The sequence below is a fragment of the Colius striatus genome, chromosome 12, assembly GCF_028858725.1.
Source record: "Colius striatus isolate bColStr4 chromosome 12, bColStr4.1.hap1, whole genome shotgun sequence".
Taxonomy (NCBI): domain Eukaryota; kingdom Metazoa; phylum Chordata; class Aves; order Coliiformes; family Coliidae; genus Colius; species Colius striatus.
In genome coordinates this window covers 1,910,525-1,928,931 of record NC_084770.1, presented here as the reverse complement: position 1 = coordinate 1,928,931, position 18,407 = coordinate 1,910,525, and the positions used below count along the sequence as shown (strand labels likewise).

Below are 18,407 nucleotides of genomic sequence, written 5' to 3'. Positions count from 1 at the left end.
CAACGCGCCGAGGGAGCGGGGGGGAGCGCGCGCGGGGCGGCGCCGCACGCGGCCGCCGCAAACGTCTTTCGCGCGAAAACGCGGCGCATGCGCCCCGCGGCGGCGCGAGGCGGGAGGCGGGTGGCGGCGGGAGGCGGGTGGCGGTGCCGCCGTGACGGGCCGGCCAGGGGCGGGCGCGGCGCCGGGCGTGCGAGGGCCGGCCCGAGGTGGCGGCGGGGGCGCGGCGCGGGGCCGGGCCGGAGCGCCCGCTCGTCGGGCCGCTGCGCCGGAGCGCCCGCTACCGCGCTGTGCCGGAGCGCCCGGCCCGGGCACCGCCAGCCGCAGGCTCCCCGCGGCCGTGCGCCCCTGGGCTGAGGGGGACCGGCCATGTCCCGCCGTGGGAGAGGCGGGCGGCGGCCTGAGGCGGAGCGGCGGCCTGAGGCGGAGCGCCGGGAGAGCGTTTCGGCAGCGGTGAGTGTTGGGGAGCAGGAGCGGGCGAGTGTCTCACGGCGGGGCTGCCGAGCCGGCCATGAGGGGAGGGCTCGGCGGGCGAGGAGCGGCAGCGGGCAGCGGCAGTCCCCGGCCCCTCGCTCCCCGCCGACACGCGTGTCTTTTCCTGGGTGGCACAAACGCGGCCGCTGCCGCCCGACTGCTGCCGTGCTCCGCGTCAAGCTCCGGGCCCGGTCCGTGCCGGGTTGCGGCCGCTCCGCACAGCGCCCGCTGCCTGGCCGGCCTCTGTGCAGCTCGCTGGGACATCGCAGGCAGCCTCTAATGAATCCTGAGCTGTAATCTCTGCGAGCAGACCCGGACGTGCCATCCTGTGCTCTGCCGTGCACCTTTCTCCCACCCAGCCCCGCAGTTCCCTGGGCTGCAGGAGACTTTCTGTCCGCGTTGGTGCGTTCTCCGTTCTTTCCGCCGTGCCGGGACTCGAGCGCGTTCTGGTCAGTGCTTTCGGAGTGCCGTGTTTGCAGACAAAGTGGCTCCTCTTCCGAAGTCGCTTGAGGCGGTGGATGAACGCGGGCATTAGAGTGGTTTCTGCATGGAGCCCTTAAATGGCAAGAGAACGGGTCAGTGAAAGCGAGGGGAACGAAAGGTGTCACGGATGACCCCACTGAGACTGCGTGTGGCAGCTTTAGGGGTCTGGCACGAACGAGGGTTGTGTTATTATCAGGGATGTCCTGACAGTCCGCGGGGCTTACGTGTACGGTTTGTGTTTAAGCTGTGCCGGGCGCACCCCAGCCGTGGATGGGTTTGCAGACGTGGGATACTGGTTTCTTGGGGGTGTGTGTAACGTTTGGCTCTCGTGCCGAAGCACTAAGCGCTCATTCTGTGTAATTGCTCTTTCATTCTGTCAAGTACCTTTTGTTATCTGTTAAATTTTAATAAACACTTGAGTTTCCTTGCATATATTTTTAATAGATTTGGAATGCTATAAGACTCAGACCATCTGGCTAAAAAGACTAAGGTACTGTGATTTTTCCAGTGTGCCCCTTATGGAGTAGTTGGAATGCAGGCTCTGATGCCCACGTTCCCCTGCCTGCTGTGCACCAGATGTTCTTTCCTTCCCCCTTGGCTGACGTTGCCTGACGCCAGCCAGACCTCGCAGCGAGATCCCTCGGAGTGTGCAGTTACCTCAGCTCTCAACAAGGCATCTCCAGCACGGTTCAGGGTGGTTTAATGGAGAAGGTGCTGAAAGGGAAGTACAGGTTTTCCTGCACTTGACAAGGAATACAAAGATAAACCTGCGTGGTGAGAAGCCAGAGCACCGTGCACCAAAGTGCTTGGTGAAGGTGGCATGAATTCAGTCAGTCCCATAGGTCTGCAGGGAGGCAAGCAGGGCTGTTGTGCCTGTAATATTGAGGGGAAAACCGGTAATCTGTAGTTACCATGTAGCTTACAGCCCTCTGGTAAGCTCAGCCTAACCTGGTCAGGATTCAGAGGGGTTTTGACCAGGAGAAGCCTGCCTTGCAGAGCACGGGGATGGCTGCCTTCCATTTTTGACTTGGTAAGGTCTGCAATTGCCATGGCTGCAAATCTGCTGTAATAACATTTCAGTCACCCGACTGCTTTTGCCTGAACCTGGCAGAAGACGGGAACGTGGTTGGGTTTTTTTCTGTGAGCTCACTGAAGACTGGTATTTAGGAATCCCCAGTCAGACCTCAAAGCCTTCATTCCTTCAGGCACAGCAAGGAGAGCTCAGCCTCCCACCTCCCAGTACCCACGTGGCATATAACTGCCCGTTTCTACCTTGCTCATCAGCGGATCTGCAGTGACTGGGGGGGAGGGTGAGGGAGCATTTGGGTGTTTTCTTTTATAAGAAGTCATGGTGTCTATTCTATTAATGATTTGCAACGTTTATCGAATCCTTTGAGATTAATTGTTCACCCAGAGGAAGTTCACGCGTTGTCAGTCAGTGATTTCCACAAGCTGGTAACTTCAATGAGTGTCCCAGGCTGATGTCTGAACTGGGAACGTTAGTTTTGTTCCACAACACGAGAATTTGGCGTGATGCTGAATTGTCGGCTTTGTGTTAGGCATGGGTCAAAACCTAATCATGTTCTTCATAGAAGACGCAAGTAAAACTGTTTCACCTTTCCAGAGGTGAAGGAACGTGAAGATTCCATGTGATGACAAAAAGGCACTAGCAGAAAGAGTAGCAGCAAGTTTTCTGCTGATGGTTTCCCTTTAAATGTGTGTCTGGGATGGGCATTAACCTGAAACTCACTGGGTCAGACAGTCAGGGTCACCAAAGGTACAACCAAATGAACTGTGTGACACCTGGCATAACGTTTAGTAGGGAAAATTAATTGGTGCTTTAAGCAGGGCTGTGATTTTTCCCTCGGTTGTTGTTACTCCTCATCTCCTGCTTTCTTCATTTCTCGTGTGTTTCCCCCTCTGCCTCCCAGAGCTTCCAGCGCTTGCGTTGCTAGCGCTGAGCAGGACCGGAGGGAGCTCGGTGTCTGTGCAGCACAGCCATTTTGAGCTACGGGCTCATGAGCTATTGTTTTCCTCCAGAGAGCTCTGTGAATACATTACTCAGGTCCAGTCCTCAATTTGCAACTGCATTTTGTCTCTTTTTCTACACCCTTGTCCGTATTTGATGGAAGAAAACATCATCTAAACTCGGGAAGCAAGAGGGTTCCCCTTGTGTGCTAATGGTAAAAAAACGAGTTATTTTGGCTTTGTTTCCACAAACCAATAGTTGCAGCATGACCTCAGCTGTTTCCTCATGCAATGACCGAGTTTACACAGGCTGGACCTGCTCTCACACGCCTGTGCTGCACCTTTTGTCTTCTTTTCCTGCTCTTTTACTTTATCCCTGATCCATGTATCGTGCCTTAAATCAAGATCTTAATTCTTTTAGGATGTGGCCACTGTGGCAGAGCTGAGTTCCCAACACAATGGAAGTGCTAAGCCAGCAGAGCTGCACGGGTGAAAGTCACCCTCTCTGGGCCCTTCCGTGCATTTGCACATGAAAAGAACCTGAAGTTAACATCTCCTCTGAAGAAAAAGTGGCAGGGGAGGCTGGGATGGGTTGTTCACACTGCCCACTGGTGTGACTGATGGCCAGCTCTTGCCCTCTTTATTTACCCTCTTTGGCATTTCAGCTGTTTCTTGCTGTATTTAAACTGTGTGTGAATGGGCACCGCGGAGTACTCCTGTTAGCTTTGTTTTTTCAGCCCAGCCCTGCTGAAAATGGGTTGGCAGCAGAAACTTGAGGAGTGCTACAAGGCCTTGTGTGCAGAAAAGGACGGTTTTTGTCCTTGGACCCTCTAACACCTCCCCATCTCTGCATCAGTGGGGTGTCTGTGGGCTGTGAGCACAATCTGCCACAGCAAGGGTAAGGGGGTGCCTGGGATCCCTCACTTGGTGCATGGCCAAACTGGTGCAGCTCCTGAGCTGAGGAGGAAAATCCCCTGCCAGGGATGCAAGAAGCAGGCTACAGCTTAGCTTGGGCTTAGCAGGGGGTTCAATAAACACTCAGCCCCTGAGGGAAAAGGAGGAATGTGCCATTCTTGTGTGAATTATTTTTGCCAGGAGATGGGGCAGTGCTTGGCTGTCACCCATCACCCATACAGACAATGCAAAGGCTGAACCTGGCCATGATTTCTTGTAAGTGTTTCTGTGAGGAGCTATTGCACATTGAGCCCAACTGTGGTCTTGCACCTTCGGGACCCCACCTGCTCTCCTACAGACAAGGACTGTGGGGGTGTCCATCTCCCGCTGACACCAGGGAGGCCAAACTGCTGCTGCCTGCAGGGCTGGGTTGGGCTCCTGGGGATGGATGGGTCAGGAGGATGGGGCCTCTTGGGCACCCTCTGTCACACCGGTGAGGCAGGACAGCAGGGCTGGGAGGGTGAATTTCCCTGTGGTCAAGCTGTAGGAACCTCATGCTCACCGAAGCAGTTCCTGTTCTTTGCATCAGTTCCACTCGGAGGCGGCCGCGTGGTTTTGGCAGGGTGACAGCGATTGCTCGCTCTCCACCTCAGCTTTGTTAGGTTTTGTAGGGGTGGTTTTTTCCATCATGCACCAGGGTTGTCAGTTCCCAAGAAGCGCAGCCTCAAAAGCAGGCTAGTGCTTCTCACCTTTCCCAGCACTGAAAACCAAGCAGAATGTTCGTGCCTCCCTTGGGTATTACTTTCTGTGCCGAGACAGTTGTAACCTTTCTTATTTGCTATCTGAGAGCATCTACTCTTTCTGTTTAGACACCCAGACAAAGATGTAGATGACTGAGAGGTGTTTTCCCCTTCTACCTTGGGATTAAATCTCTGGGTCACAGGTAAGGTCTGTGTGGGTTGATTTGCTGGGTGGGGGAATACAAGGCAGGGAAGGTTGTGTCTCTCTGCCACTGGGATGGTGAAGGGCACTGCAGGAACAGAGTCACCTCAATGACATCCCCATGCCTGAACCAAACTGCCCCACTGCTGTCACAAGGCCTGGGCACAGCGATGGCCACAGGAAGGACTTTTCTAAGGGGAGTTTTTAACACTGTCACAGTAGTGTTAAAGTTCAAGGCTTGTTCAAGGACACTACTCGTTTGCTTGTGCTGGCCTCTGCCAGTGTAGAAGCAAGGCCATTATCTCCAGCCAGATTTCTTCCCTCATCTTGTAACATTAGTGAGCAATTAACAAAAGGTGTTCATAATTACAGGGTGTTGACTCTCCAGAAAGCTCAGGGAAAGAACTGTCTCACTAGAGTAAGAACACAGCAGTGTGCATGATACATCCTGCATGCAATGAGAATACACGTCCCTTTCAAAAGCCAGCGACTAAAACGGAGTCCATGGGGTGGCATTTAAGAAGATCCAAATGGCCTGACCATCAAAGGCATTGGCAAAAGCAAAACCAAACACAACCTACTTGCACTAGTTTGCTAAAAATAGCTTGTAAACATTGGCAGCCTTCACATACTAATGAATCTGTTGCTATCCATTATGTAACAGGGAGTCTCTGTGCCTTCTTTTTTCCTGGAGAGCGGGAAGTTTCCCTGAGGAAATGGAAACGTCTTCCCAAAAATACCCAGTCAAAAAGCGAGTGAAAATTCATCCCGACACAGTCACGGTGAAATACACTTCTCATTATCCCCAGCCAGGGGAAGAGGGATATGAGGATGCTAACGAAGACACTGGAGTCTTCCTGGAGGATAATCCTAAGAAAAGACTCCTCCCTGATGCGAGAAATAGAGAAAGGACCTTTTTCGGTACGATAGACACCAAGCTTCAGCCAAAAGCTGATGAGGTCGGGCAATCCCAGCACCTTCCCGAAGGAAACACACCGCAGTCGAGGAAAACGTGGGTGGTGCTTTTTGGGTCTGCTGTGGCTCACGGATGCGTGGCCCTCATCACCAGGCTGATTTCGGACCGTTCCAAAGTGCCGTCCCTAGAGCTGATTTTCATCCGTTCAGTCCTCCAGGTGCTGTCCGTTACCGTGGTGTGTTACCACCAGGAGCCTCCCTTCGGCCCCAAAGGCTACAGACTCCGTCTCTTCTTCTACGGGGTCTGCAATGTTATCTCTATTACCTGTGCTTACACCTCCTTCTCTATAGTTCCCCCCAGCAATGGGACCATTATGTGGAGGGCCACCACCACGGTGTTCAGTGCCATTCTGGCTTTTTTACTCATCGATGAAGGCATGGCTTGCACAGACATGGTTACTGTAGTCGGCAGCGTGTTTGGTGTTTGCCTGGTCATGATCCCCAACATTGTTAAGGAGGAGAACTCTTTGCTGAGCACCTGGAAGGAAGCTTTTGGCTACACCATGACCGTTATGGCAGGTCTGGCCACCGCTCTGTCCATGATAGTCTACAGGTCAATCAAAGACAGCATCAGCATGTGGACGGCGCTGTTCACCTTCAGCTGGACGGGAACGGTGTGGGGAGCGTCCACCATGTTCTTCCTTCAAGAGCCCATCGTCCCACTGGATGGAGAAACTTGGAGCTACCTCCTTGCCATCTGCCTGTGCTCCACAGCAGCTTTCCTGGGGGTCTACTATGCCCTGAGCAAGTTCCACCCTGCTGTGGTCAGCACCGTGCAGCACCTGGAGATAGTGATCGCCATGGTCCTGCAGCTCGTGGTGCTGCGCATCTTCCCCGGCACCTACGACCTCGTCGGGGGAGCTGTTATTCTGGTCAGTGTTTTCTTCCTTGCCTGTTACAAACTGTCCTGGAAGAATTTAGGAAAACAACAAGATTATCAGGAGATTGTGGATTCTTCCATTAAATGAACTCTGGTTTTGCTGTCCAGCTCTGTCTGCGTGGCCACGTCCAAGTACCATAGCTCAGCTCTGCGGTGTCGTAGCGTAGCGGCCAGGTCCTCTCTCCACTGTTTAAATTCACAGCTGATGTAGCAATGGTGGTATTTCCAGGCTTCCACAGCAGGTGAATTTGTTGTAGTGCTTACAACCACCGACACTTTGTCATAGGAGAATGGGCTGTGTGTCTCCAGCAAGTGGGGCGAGTGCAAGCACAGGCTGGCTTGCAGAGGTGCAGGCCAAGTCGTAGCCGCGTCCTTCCTCACCCCCCTGGACAAGGAGATACAGAGACAGAGGGATTCTCTAGCAACTCTCCTTCCCATGCAGTGTGGTGGTGGGACAATGAACTGCAAAACCACCAAAGCAGTCAACCAGAGTGGTTTGTCTCCTCTGTAATGTTGCTTATGCTTTGGCTGTAATGTTCTAAATGAAGGAATTGCCAATGTCTCTGTGGCTAAAACTTGCCTTTCCTGTGTGTATAAAAGAAGGAGTTACAAGTTTGTGTTGTGCTTTGTGGCTAAGTTTCTGTCTGAATCGAGGCAGGAACCCTGACCTCCTGTGGGGGGAAAAAAGAGCTCCAAGAACTGGATCTCCAGTTGTGCCACAGCTGTGAAAGAAAAGTCCTTAAGAGCTGTAAGGTTCATGACAGCTAACAGTTCTACCCCTGAAGCAGACCAATATTACTTCTATAGAACTCCTTTTTTAATGAAGGAGGTTCTGACTGTTATACAAGGGAGAAAAAGGGAAAAAGAAAAGGTTGTATTTGAGATGGAGGTGTGAGCAGCACCCTAACTCTCAGCAGCCTGAGGGGTACCCAGTGACCTGAAGTCAGTGTGCTTGGCTCCTTACACTTCAGGTTGTAACTGGATTCACAAAAGACCCCAGGTTTTATGGCTCCAAATAGTATCCCTGGCTGTGCTGTATGGATAGTAAAGACCAGCATCTCTGTCCATGGGCTTCCTGCCAGCCAGAACCAGTGGGCACCTCTGTGCCTCTGTGGTGGGACACGAGCACTGTCTGAGAGCAAAGACTTGGCTCAGATGACTCCAACCAGTGCAGTTTCCCCCTTGGAAAACACCACAGAACGTGCATTTTACTTGGGGAAAAAAAGCCACAGGGGCAGCAATCACTTTTATTCCTATAAACACCCGAGGAGGCCGAGTTCCCCTGTGTCAGTCAGGCCCCAGCAACACTCCAGGCCCACACTGACACGTGTCCTCCTGTGTCAGTGTCAGAGCATGGGCCAGGCAGGGAGGGAGGACACGGTTTCTCAGCGCTGGCAACGTGGCCACCCCACAACTCTGCTTCCTTGTGGAGCTGGTAATGGGAGCTCTGCTGCTGTGGGAGGAAAGGGAGCAGGTAATGCAAGGCAGCTTTGGAAAGCTGCGCCTGACACCTTCCCAGCCAGCTTAGGGCCCTGGCAAGGGCAGGGCAGTTCCCAGCCCAGAATCTTGCTGTGCTTCTGTCAGCTCCTCGTTTCCCTCTGGGGCAGATGGCCTTTCCTCCTGAGTGACAGCGGGAAAGCTTCCTTTGTGGGAAACAACCAGGGCAAAAGGCTCCATCTCCTGCGGCTTCCACGCCTGTCACACGCCGGAGGGAGTCGAGCTCTGAGGCTCCATCTGCCAGCTGGTGTGGACACACACAGCCAGCCAGCTGGGCACGTGCTTGCCCGTGAAGGGCACCCACCCCCCAGCACCCGAGGCTCCCTGGACACCTGCACCGTGCAGCAGGGGTGACAAGAGTCCTGAGCAAGCTCTGGATGAGCTGCCCCAGCCCCAAAGCAGCAAAGCTCCCTCCTCAGCACAGCTCCCTGCTGCCTCCAGCACCTTGGCTCAAGCCCCACGTGGCCCCTGCGAGCACGAGCCGATACGCAGCTCAGCAGAGCTGAGAGCACGTTGCTGCTGAAATGGCTGATCTCACTTCCTCTTCCTGCCACCACCAGCTGCCACCTCCCCAGTGCTTGATGCACAATCGCAAACCACGGGCCAGGGCAGTTCAACTCAGGGAACTAGTCCCGCCAAAACCTGAGCCCAAACTGGCACAGGCAGCCCAGGGGCCAAGCAGGGCACAGTCCCACCCCAAGAACCTGGGTGATGGCCGGGGAGTGACTCCTGGGGTCTACAGGGCATGGTCTTGTTCCAGCTGCGCCACAGCCTGCACGAGGTCCTGCACCACCAGGTCCACGTGGGCGCGGGTGGTGTCTCGGCCCACGCTCAGCCGCAGGGCGTTCTGTGCCACGTCGGGAGGGATCCCGCAGCTCAGAAGGATGGAGGACGGCCTGCAACAAGGACACGGGGGCCACTGGGTTGAACTCGAAGGCCGAGGAAGCCCACGCACTGCCAGCAAGCTTCACCAGGCCCCGGGAGGGAGGGCATCTGTGAAGGCGCTCCAGGCACATGTGCTCACTTTCCAAAGGCGCCTGCACCCACTGGGCTGGTTGCCCTACGGTGGGTCTGGCTCTTCCTCTCCAAGGAAGAACCTCTCCCGTGTCCCCAGGGGTTGGCAGCTCTGTCATGTCCACAGATCATTGCTGTAGGCCAGGCCAGAAGCAACTGCTGTCCCCACATCCCCCTAAAGGTCCCCCCGCTGGAGACCCAAACTGGGCTCAGGTGGGTGAGCCAGGCACACATGGACAAGCTGTCTCTGGCAGTGCCAGGAGTACTGGAGGAGTACTTCCAAGCTCAGATGGATCACCAAAGCCAGGAGGTGCCAAGTCCTTCCAAGGAGCAGTCCAGCATTCCAGCTGTGTCCCCTGCCATAACCTCCTCCACGCCCCTCCAGCCCCTCTGGAAAGCTCTGCACCCCCTGTGCTGCAGACGATGCTGCCCACAGGCGCCCACCATCCCTCTCCCTGCCCCCTTTCCCTCTGTCCCACCTGCTCTCCCCTGGGCAGACCCCCGGGCCCGGCCCAGCCGCCTGCTTACCGATCCCCCTGCCTACCGATCCCCCTTGTCGGAGTGGCAGGCGGCCCCGACGCTGGCGAGAAGCCTCTTGCAGTGAGCCAGCACCCTTCGCCCTGCAGCACACAACAGCTCTCCCAGTGCCCAGGCTCTCTCCAAAGGCTGCTGCCAGTCTCACCCCTCTGCCCAAGCCACGGTCGAGCACGGGGTGCTGTGTGGGGAAGGTGCCTGGCTCCGAGGGCACCATCCCAGAGCAGCGGTGGGGTAAGGGCTACCTTGAAGGCCTGGGCCCAGGATGGAGAAATTACAGGTGTTGCAGAGTCGCTTGGAGCCCGTAAAGTGGCTGTTGAAGTGGATCTTCTGCTTCCCAAAGGAGGCCTGAGGAAACCAAGAGGGCTGTGAGCCACTCTGGGTTTGCGAGCAGATCTGTCCTGAAGAGGAGGTGGCAGGGCCAGAGGGATATATCCACCCTGGCTCCAGACCCTGGGATGGGGAGACACCAATGGGAACCAGGTGTGCTCACCTCCAGCCTGGCCTCCAGGTAATCCCGAACATCCCGCATCTGAGCCTCATAGGCCTCCCAGTTTTTGCTCACTAACTCTGCCGCCTGAGGAGAGAAAGCACAGCCAGGCTCCGGCAGCCACCCCTCCGTGTGCAGCCCCAGAACAGTCTCTGCAGCCCCTTGGTGCCACGTGAGCTGTGTGACTGCCCACTGCCAGGGCTGCACAGCCTGCAGCAAGTGCTCTGCAGCACCTCCTGTGACTGCCACGAAAAAGTCCCAGCTCCTTTCCCAGCAGTTCACCCGCCCTCCTGCACTGCAACTTTGTCGCTTCCAATGTTTCTGTGCTGGCTCTGTCGGGCAGCACCCCCAGGGACTCCCCCACCCGTGACCGTGACTGGCTGACCTGGCCAAGGCCGGCAATCATTGGGGTGTTCTCGGTGCTGGAAGGGAAGAGGGAGCAGTGAGTTATTTCTCTGGACCAGAAATCCAACCTCAGGGGCGCAGACATTCCCTGCATGGGGCCCATGGCAGCTGGTCCTGGCCACCCCTAGGAGCTGGGTGGGAACTGCGAGGCAGTTCCACCGTGCAGAGCCTGTGCACCAGCCTCCCACAGTCCCCACACACAGATCCATCTCCCTGCACCAGGCTGCCTGCCCCAGGGCTGGCAGGGGACACAGCTGCCAGCTCAAGACTGAGCAGCCAGATGTGGTTTGGCCACTAGCCTGAGGCCCAGCTCCACGAGCCACCTTACCCTGGCCGGAAACTCCTCTCCTGTCCCCCTCCGAAGAGCAGGGGGTGCAGCGGGGTGGTGCTGCCGGGGCCGCACACGTACAGGGCCCCGATCCGCGGGCCGTAGAACTGCAGGAACAAACGGCCACCATGACCCAGGGACACTGCCAGGCTGCCTCCTTCCTGTACTCCTGCCCAAACCAGTGCCCAACAAACGGCCACCATGACCCAGGGACACTGCCAGGCTGCCTCCTTCCTGTACTCCTGCCCAAACCTCAGAGCATCACCTCAGAGCACCAGCCAGCAGGAAAACTTTGGCCACCGTTGAGGTACCAAGCTGTGGAGGGCACCCAAAGCCTTCCCCAGCACCCCAACAGTGACACCTCAGAGAGCTGTGCCGGGTGATCAGGGCCGTACCTTGTGTCCCACGATGGTGAGGTAGTCCACCCCCAGCTCCTGCACGTCCACGCGCCCTTTGCCGATCATCTGCGCCGCGTCGGTGTGCAGCAGGATCCGGGGCAGCCCCTCGGCTGCTCGGCGCTGGTTGAGGGCGCGGACGTGCTGGCTCAGCTCCGCCACGGGCTGGCAGAGGGAAGGGGAACTGTGTCCCAAGGACTGGCTGCTCCCCCCTCATCGAGCACCTTTTTGCAAGGACATCCCCAGCCCACCCCACTTCATGGAATCGCTTCTCTTGGAAAAGCCCTTGGAGCTGCTGCAGTCCCAGCCCTGCCCTCACCCTGCCCAGCCCAGCACTGACCCACGGCCTCAGCACCTCCCCCACGGCTTTGGGATCCCTCCAGGGCTGGGCACTGCCCCAGCTCCCTGGGCAGCCTGGCACAGGGGCTGACACCCTCTCAGGGAAACAGTTCTGCCTCAGCTCCAGCCTCAGCCTCCCCTGGGGCAACTTGAGCCTGTTTTCTCATGTCCTGTCGTTCATTACTGGGGAGAAAAGACCGACCCCCAGCTCCCTACAGCCTCCTGGCAGGGAGTTGCAGAGGCTGCTCCTGTCTCCCCTCAGACTCCTCCAGGCTGAACAATCCCAGAGCCTTCAGCTATCCCCCTTAACACTTGTGCTCCAGCCCCTTCACGTCACTTGTCCCTCCCAGCACAGACTCACCATGATGACCCCTGTCTCATTATTTGCCAACATGATGGAAACTAAGCAGGTGGTCGGCCGGATGGCGGCAAGGACATCGTCCACCTCAGCTCGCCCGCTTCGTGGGGACACAGCTACAAAGCTGACCTCTGCAAGCCACGAAACATGCCTTCAGGTTTGCTGGGAAGACCTCCAGTGCCCAGGGCAGGGGGCAGGTAGAGGGCACAGCAACTCTTGGGGCCAGCACGGTAATGTACCCAGCTTGAGGGAGTGGGGGCACCACATGGGGAGTCAGCGCTCTTTGCAGGGGGAGAAAAGGGAACATCAAGGAGCAAGCAGGTCCCCATCCTCCTCCACAAAGCCACCAGCAAAGCCCCCACAGCAAACCCCAGGCTGGGGCTGGACGTGGCCGGGATCCCCTGCAGTCTCACCAGCCAGGCTCTCCTTCAGCATCTGCTCCAGCGGCAGGCGGATGGAGTCGTGCTCCACGCTGGATGTCACGATGTGCGGCGTGCCCTGGCCGTGCCCCAGCCCAGCCTGGCTTTGGTGGAAGTGCCTGCAGGCGGTGTGGATCACCATGTTGTTTGCCTGAAAAGCGAGAAGGGAAAATGAAGGCTCCTGGGGAGCACGGTGCCCTTCATCCCCACTTGCTTGAGAGGAGGCAGTGGCAGCCAGGACGGGGACACACTGCCCTGCACCAGACATCATGGAACCACAGAATCGTTTTGGCTGGAAAAGCCCTGGAAGCTGCTGCAGTCCCAGCCCTCCCCTCACCCTGTCAGGCCCACCACTAGCCCATGGCCCTCAGCACCCGGGACTGGGCTGGGCACTGCCCCAGCTCCCCGGGCAGCCTGGCACAGGGGCTGACACCCCTCTCCGGACAAAAGCTCTGCCTCAGCTGCAGTATCAACCCCCTCTGGGGCAACCTGAGGCCGTTCCCCTCTGTGACGGCCGCTCTCACCTCTGTGCCCCCCGAGGTGAAGACGATGTCTTCCGTGCGGCCGCCCACCATCCTGGCCAGGCTCTCCCGGGCTCTGTGGATGAGCTCCCTCGCCTTCCTGCCTGCAGGGGGAGAGGCAGCCGCCGTGCCCGGGGTCCCCGCAGCCCAGCCGCGGCGGCAGCCAGCGCGGCGGCTCTCCCGGGGCCTCTACCTGCGGGGTGGGAGCTGCTGGGGTTGCCCCAGGCCGAGCTCACGGCATCGCGCACGGCCTGCGCCGCCTCGGGGGCCAGCGGCGTGGTGGCGTTGTAGTCCAGGTACAGCGTCCTGCGGGACAGGCGGCGGTGAGGCGGGACAGGCGGCGGCGCGGCGGCGGGCGGGGGACGCGGCGCCTCACCCCTCCGACGCGTGCGCTGGCAGCTCCGCCGGCTCCGTCCCGCCGCCCATCGCGGCCGCCACCGGCCCGCCGCCCTCACAGGCCGTGCGCGGCACCGACACGCTGCTGCGGCCCCGGCCCCGGCCCCGGCCCCGGCCCCGGCTCCCTCCCGCCTGCAACACCAGCCAATCGGCTCCCTCCCGCCTGCAACAGCAGCCAATCGGCTCCCTCCCGCCTGCAACAACAGCCAATCGGCTCCCTCCCGCCTGGAATAGCCGCCAATCAGCTCCCTCCCGCCTGGAATAGCCGCCAATCAGCTCCCAGCCGCCTGAAACACCAGCCAATCAGCTCCCTCTCGCCTGAACAGCCGCCAATCGGCTCCGTCCCGCCTGCCCCATCCGCAGCCATGTCTGCTCCTGCGCCCGGCCGCAGCACCTGTCCGTGAGCTCCCTCTGCCGTTCCCTCACCGGTTCCCTGCCCCTGCCCAGCCGCAGCGATCCCAGCCCCCGCCGCGGCGGCTCCCGCCCCGCCCGCCCATGTGCCGCTCGGCTGCCGCTACGCCGCGGTGCGGCCGGTGCGCGGTGCCCCCCGCCAGGCGGCGCCCGGGCGGGACGGGACGCCGCTCCGCTTCCCGCGCGGCGGAAGGGGCGGGCACGAGGCGCCAGCGCTTCCGGCGGAGGGAGCGGGGCTTCCGGGCGCGAGCGGGCGGGGCCGCGGCAGCGCTGCCCCTCTCCAATATGGCGGCGGCCACCTCGGGCCGTGCCCCCCGCTCCTCCCTGCGCAGGCTCCGCAGAGCCCCCTCCGCCGCGGCGGTGAGCCCCGGGGAGGGGAGGGGCCGGGCCGGGCCGCGCCGGGGGCAGGGCGCGCCAGTCCGCCGCCGACCCCCGGCCGGGGCGCCGCGGCTCCGCGGGACGGCCTCGGAGCGGGGCGGGCGGGCGGCGCCCCGGGGCCGAGCCGGCGCCGCGCCGTGACTCAGCGCCGCGAGGGGAAGCTGCGGGCCGCGGAGCGCGGGGAAGGGGGCACCGCCCGCCGCGGACCCGGCTGCGCCCCCTCGCCTCCGGGAGAGCCGCCGGCCGGGAGGGAGCCGCGGCGGCGCGGGGCGGGCGGCCCCTGCGGGCCTGGGCGGCGGGCCCGGGCCTCGGCGGCGCCTCGGGCGGGGCGGCGGCGGGCGGACGGGCCGAGCGGCGGGCGCGGGGCATCGAGCCGTCGGCTGAAGCGCCGGTCACGCTGCGCGGGGCCGCCGTGAGCCGGGCGGCGGGCAGGGGCGGCGGGCGGCGGGAGGGCCGCTCCCGGCACGGAGCGAGGTCGGCCGCGGCGCGGGGCCCGCAGCCTCTGGCCGCTCGTGCTGGAGCCCGGGTTTTACTGTCGTTTACACAACGAGTCGGGGAAAACAACCCAGCCCCGATTAAGGGCTCGTTAAGGTCTCGCGGCGCCCCGCGTTAAGCGTCAGGAGCCCGAGGAGGAGCGGGCGGGGGCTGATGCCGGGGTGGGCCGGGCTGCCGCAGCCGCCGGCCAACGGCGACCCAGCGCGCTGCGGAGCCGCACAGCCCATTGGTCTGGGCACGTTGTTCTCAGCTGATCATTTTTGCTGCAGGGGGTGGAAAAAGGCAAAAAAAAAAAAAGCGCTTCGTTTGACCGACTCCTGTTGTGTTTTTTATCCCCCTCGATCTTTCAGATGATGTCGTAAGCCAGAGCTAAACGAGCAGTGATGGAATCACTGGATACCGAGGTGAGAGCACGGAAGACTCTGGGGACTGTTGAATATGTAGAGTCTTCAGGTTTCTCGCAGGGCATCCTGCCGACCAAGAAGGACGTGGTGCAGAACATGCTGTATTTACTGCAGCCCAAGCGAGCTGGCCAGGCCCAGCGCTCCAAGGAGGACGCGGCCCAGCTGCTCGCTGAGCACGTGCAGGAGCATTGGCTGGTCTGTAACCTGCACACCATCGCCACGCAGAACATCAAGAAACTCATCCTCAAAATGTACGAGGAGTTCACCAGGTTGTACCAGACCAGGAAGCAGAGGCAGAACCAGGCTTTCACCGAGCGAGCCGACAAGTTCAACGAGAGCTCCGAGAAGCTCTTCGATGTGTTCTGCACGGATGTGCACACCAGGAGTAAACTGGAGGAGTACAGTGGAATCAAAATGACCAGCATCGAGTGGAAGTTCCTGGAAGATCAAAGGAGCGAGAGGAAAATGTACTACGAAGACTTCACGGAGAAGCAAGAGCTGAAGATGATGGAAAGAAGGCAAAAGATCCAGTGTCTGGAGCACTTCAGGAAGCTCGCCAAGGAGGAGAAGGAGGACAACAAAGCCAAGGAAATGAAGTACAAAAGCGAGGAGCAGTCGGACGAAGGCACGAGCGTGGATGAGTCCTGCCCCGCAGAGGAGGAGGAGGAGAACGGCGGCGCCCCGGCCTTCTCGCTGCGGGGCAGGAGGAAGCGGCGCTGCAGCGCGGGCGCCGCGGGTGCGGCCGTGCCCCTCGAGTGCCAGCACATCCGCATGAGCATCCGCAGAGTCCGGCCTGGCTTCTACGAGACTGTGGAGAAGGTCAAAAACTGCTAGTGCGTGGCGCCCTGGGCAGGCAGAGCTGCTGGAGCGCTGGGCCGCCTCACACGCCGTAGGCAAGTTTGAAATCCCACCCTCAATTGGAAGCGATTGTTGTGTCCATCCCCCAAAGCCAGAGCTCAGAACGGCCCGGCCCATCCCGCCTGCAGGGACGGCCCCGGCATGGAGGACTGAAACCACGTGAGCTGGGAAAGATAAGGAGTCAGCAGCTGATGATGGGAAGGCTCAAACGTAGCGGAGGATCCAAGGTTACGTGGTGTAACAAACCTCTTCTTCCAAGGTCACGTCCAACGCCCGTGGGTTTGGGGAAGTCTCTCACCATTTCTGAGCCAGGGGTGGCCTCACAGTACGGAATGGGACTCGGATTTGGTGCAGGGAAAAGGCTGGGACTCGTGGCTGATGGGAAAGGGGTGTGCTGAAGTGCCTGAGCTCCCGCTGCCCTGAGTGGGAGTGCAAGGCGCCCGTCCCCTCTCGGCAGGACTCGGCGTTTCTGCGAGGAATGAGGCCGATGTTCAGCCCGCACAGGCACCCGCAGTCTCGGCGGGGGATTGCTCCCTTGCTTGAGAAGAGGGCAGAGAGAGCAGGAGACACTGGAGTGCTTTGGCTGTAAGAGCATGGGTGATTCTGAATGTTCTCTTCTAGATTCTCTTTCAATGATGTTTCCTTGCTGAGGACAAACCTTCCCGTCACCGGATGAGTTCTCCCTCGCAGCCCCCGATGTGGGGGCCGAGGGGCAGCTCCACGACAGAGTAGGAGCATTTTCTCCTTGGAGGGCTCAGCCAGGGGGGAAAGGATGCAAGTAATTTAGTTTTATGATAGGAAGAATCTGATAAACATGATCCTGCCTCCTTGGGCTCCTGGGAGCAGCAGCCCCTGCGGGAGGGGAAGCGGCGGTTCTGCTCACAGGGTTGGTGTGAGGGAAGCAGAACCCTCTGGCCTCCTCCATCCCAAGCAGTGACGTGTCTGTGATTCTGGGTACCTGCCCCACCAGGGTATCTGCTGGTTTGGCTTTTGGGTTTTTTTTTTTTTAGTTAGAGTTGCTTTCCTGGTTTTTAAAGATGAGAGACTTGAAACCTTTCAGTGAAAGCTAGTGCTGGAGATCTCTCTCTGGTGAGATTCCAAACCTTGCCAGATGACACTGAAAATGAAACGCCCCAAGTCTCTGTTTGCCCGCAGAAGTTCTCTGGTAGAAAAAGAGCACAAACTTGCCTGGTTTTCAAATTTACCTTTCAGTGTGAACGCTGGTTTCCCCACTCCAGTATCTCAGCTTTCCCCCCTGCCCCGTTTCTTTCCTCTCCGTCCTGCACAGCATTTTACTGACATTAACTCGTGTTGTTTCATTCTTTTGGCTTTTGCTCCCTTTTAACAATAAATGCATGTACGAATAATTTTGACAGTTCTTTTACTTTTGACAAATCAGTTCTTGGGCTGCTTTCAAGTCCTTAATGCCAAAGGAGGAATGAAACACGAATGAGCTGCTGAGCCGATGGGGCTGGGCTGGAGTGAGCACGCAGGTGGCGGCGGCTCTGCCTTCCCTCTGCTCCCCCACGCCCCTGCTCCTCAGTCCTGCCCAGGAGCCTCATTCTGTGTCTGTTAAGCAAAGTCCTTCATGGTAAGTTGCACCAAAGTACTTGGGGAGCTCGGTGTGTTCCACATGGCTCGTAGTGTGTTACAGGTCGAATCTGCAGCGCGCCTGGGCTGTGGGCGACCCGCGGTGTTCCCGCTGCTCCTCCCCGACACGCTTCACCCACTTCCCCCTGCAAATTATATCACCTTTAAACTATTTGCCTTCCAGCCCTGAGGTGCTGGACTTGAGCCTCTTCAGGGGCTCCTCCACCAGCAGCTCTCTCTCAGCAGGGAACATAGCCAAGCGCTGACCTCTCCCAAGTAGAAGTTTTGAAGTAACTGCTGTAACCCTCCCCCTGCCCTTGGTATCCCAGCTCTGACAGCACCAACACGTGTGTGAGGCGAACGCGCCGGGGGTGGCTCGGGGACGGAACACGGCTCTCCAGCGCTTCATGATTTTCAGGGATTCAGGGAATTTCAGGGGGTCGAATCCGACTTCCTGCCCCCCCAGGGAATGGCATTGCATCCCAAGCGCCTCACGCAGCCCGCGCGTGCCCCCAAGGCGGCTGCGGGCTGCGCTGAGGGCTGTGCCGTCTCCCTCAGTGACACACATGGTGATTTGTCACCTTGGCTGCTTTATGAAAGACAAACCAAGGCAAAAAACACCTCACCCCAACAGTCCAACCACCTTCTAGGCTGTGATTCTTTTCCTGAGCAGTTGTTTATCGCGTTGAAACCATGTTTGTGTTTTTTAACTGGGTTTGACTGTGGATAGAGCCAGAGCCTGGCTCTCTTTCTGCTGCAAAGTGGGGGGGGGAGAGTTCTAAATGATATATTCTGATTACTCTTCTTTGGGACCATGGTGCCTTTTTAATCAGGACAGTAAATCTTGTCCCAGGATTCTGTACTTTTGTACGTTAACGGTTGTTGACTTTCCTTTTTTGGTGTGTCCCAAATAAATTAATATAACATAGCTCTGGGCTTCTGTTTCTTCTTTCTAAAGGGGG

General features: G+C 58.7%; 3 protein-coding genes across 5 annotated transcripts; 2 read left to right on the top strand and 1 right to left on the bottom strand.

Moving 5' to 3' along the window:
- Positions 1-249: 249 nt before the first annotated feature.
- SLC35G2 (solute carrier family 35 member G2) lies at positions 250-7,207 on the top strand. Its single transcript, XM_062005744.1, has 3 exons — positions 250-450; positions 4,686-4,759; positions 5,423-7,207. The coding sequence occupies exon 3, from the start codon at positions 5,475-5,477 to the stop codon at positions 6,699-6,701; it is 1,227 nt and encodes a 408-aa protein (XP_061861728.1). The 5' UTR covers positions 250-450; positions 4,686-4,759; positions 5,423-5,474; the 3' UTR covers positions 6,702-7,207.
- A 599-nt stretch (positions 7,208-7,806) lies between these two features.
- Positions 7,807-13,843, bottom strand: SCLY (selenocysteine lyase). 3 transcript variants are annotated; one of them, XM_062006027.1, is made up of 13 exons: positions 13,290-13,416; positions 13,107-13,219; positions 12,917-13,017; positions 12,387-12,543; positions 11,977-12,104; positions 11,277-11,441; positions 10,882-10,988; positions 10,534-10,570; positions 10,152-10,235; positions 9,904-10,006; positions 9,669-9,744; positions 8,815-9,006; positions 7,979-8,066 (listed from the first exon to the last, which is right to left on the bottom strand). In XM_062006027.1, exons 1-12 carry the CDS (start codon positions 13,337-13,339, stop codon positions 8,847-8,849), a joined length of 1,281 nt encoding a protein of 426 aa, XP_061862011.1. In that variant the 5' UTR covers positions 13,340-13,416; the 3' UTR covers positions 7,979-8,066; positions 8,815-8,846. The 3 variants fall into 3 exon arrangements, with proteins under 3 accessions (XP_061862009.1, XP_061862011.1, XP_061862010.1); XM_062006025.1 differs by lacking the exon at positions 9,669-9,744 and having other exon boundaries at positions 7,807-8,066; positions 9,904-10,059; XM_062006026.1 differs by lacking the exons at positions 7,979-8,066; positions 13,290-13,416 and adding an exon at positions 13,736-13,843 and having other exon boundaries at positions 8,745-9,006.
- Positions 13,844-13,966: 123 nt separating this feature from the next.
- Positions 13,967-18,373, top strand: LOC104556026 (uncharacterized). The gene is made up of 2 exons (XM_062005985.1): positions 13,967-14,080; positions 14,944-18,373. Exon 2 carries the CDS (start codon positions 14,977-14,979, stop codon positions 15,829-15,831), a length of 855 nt encoding a protein of 284 aa, XP_061861969.1. The 5' UTR covers positions 13,967-14,080; positions 14,944-14,976; the 3' UTR covers positions 15,832-18,373.
- The last annotated feature ends 34 nt before the right edge of the window (positions 18,374-18,407 follow it).

Excerpts from the sequence above, each read along its gene's own strand:
- LOC104556026 (XM_062005985.1), top strand. The coding sequence starts at position 14,977 with ATGGAATCACTGGATACCGAGGTGAGAGCACGGAAGACTCTGGGGACT.
- SCLY (XM_062006025.1), bottom strand. The coding sequence starts at position 13,339 with ATGGGCGGCGGGACGGAGCCGGCGGAGCTGCCAGCGCACGCGTCGGAG. Across the intron at positions 12,105-12,386 it reads GCTGAAGGAGAGCCTGGCTG|AGGTCAGCTTTGTAGCTGTG; the intron begins GTGAGACTGCAG and ends CGTGGCTTGCAG. Across the intron at positions 10,571-10,881 it reads GAGAGGAGTTTCCGGCCAGG|CACCGAGAACACCCCAATGA; the intron begins GTAAGGTGGCTC and ends CTTCCCTTCCAG.
- SLC35G2 (XM_062005744.1), top strand. The coding sequence starts at position 5,475 with ATGGAAACGTCTTCCCAAAAATACCCAGTCAAAAAGCGAGTGAAAATT.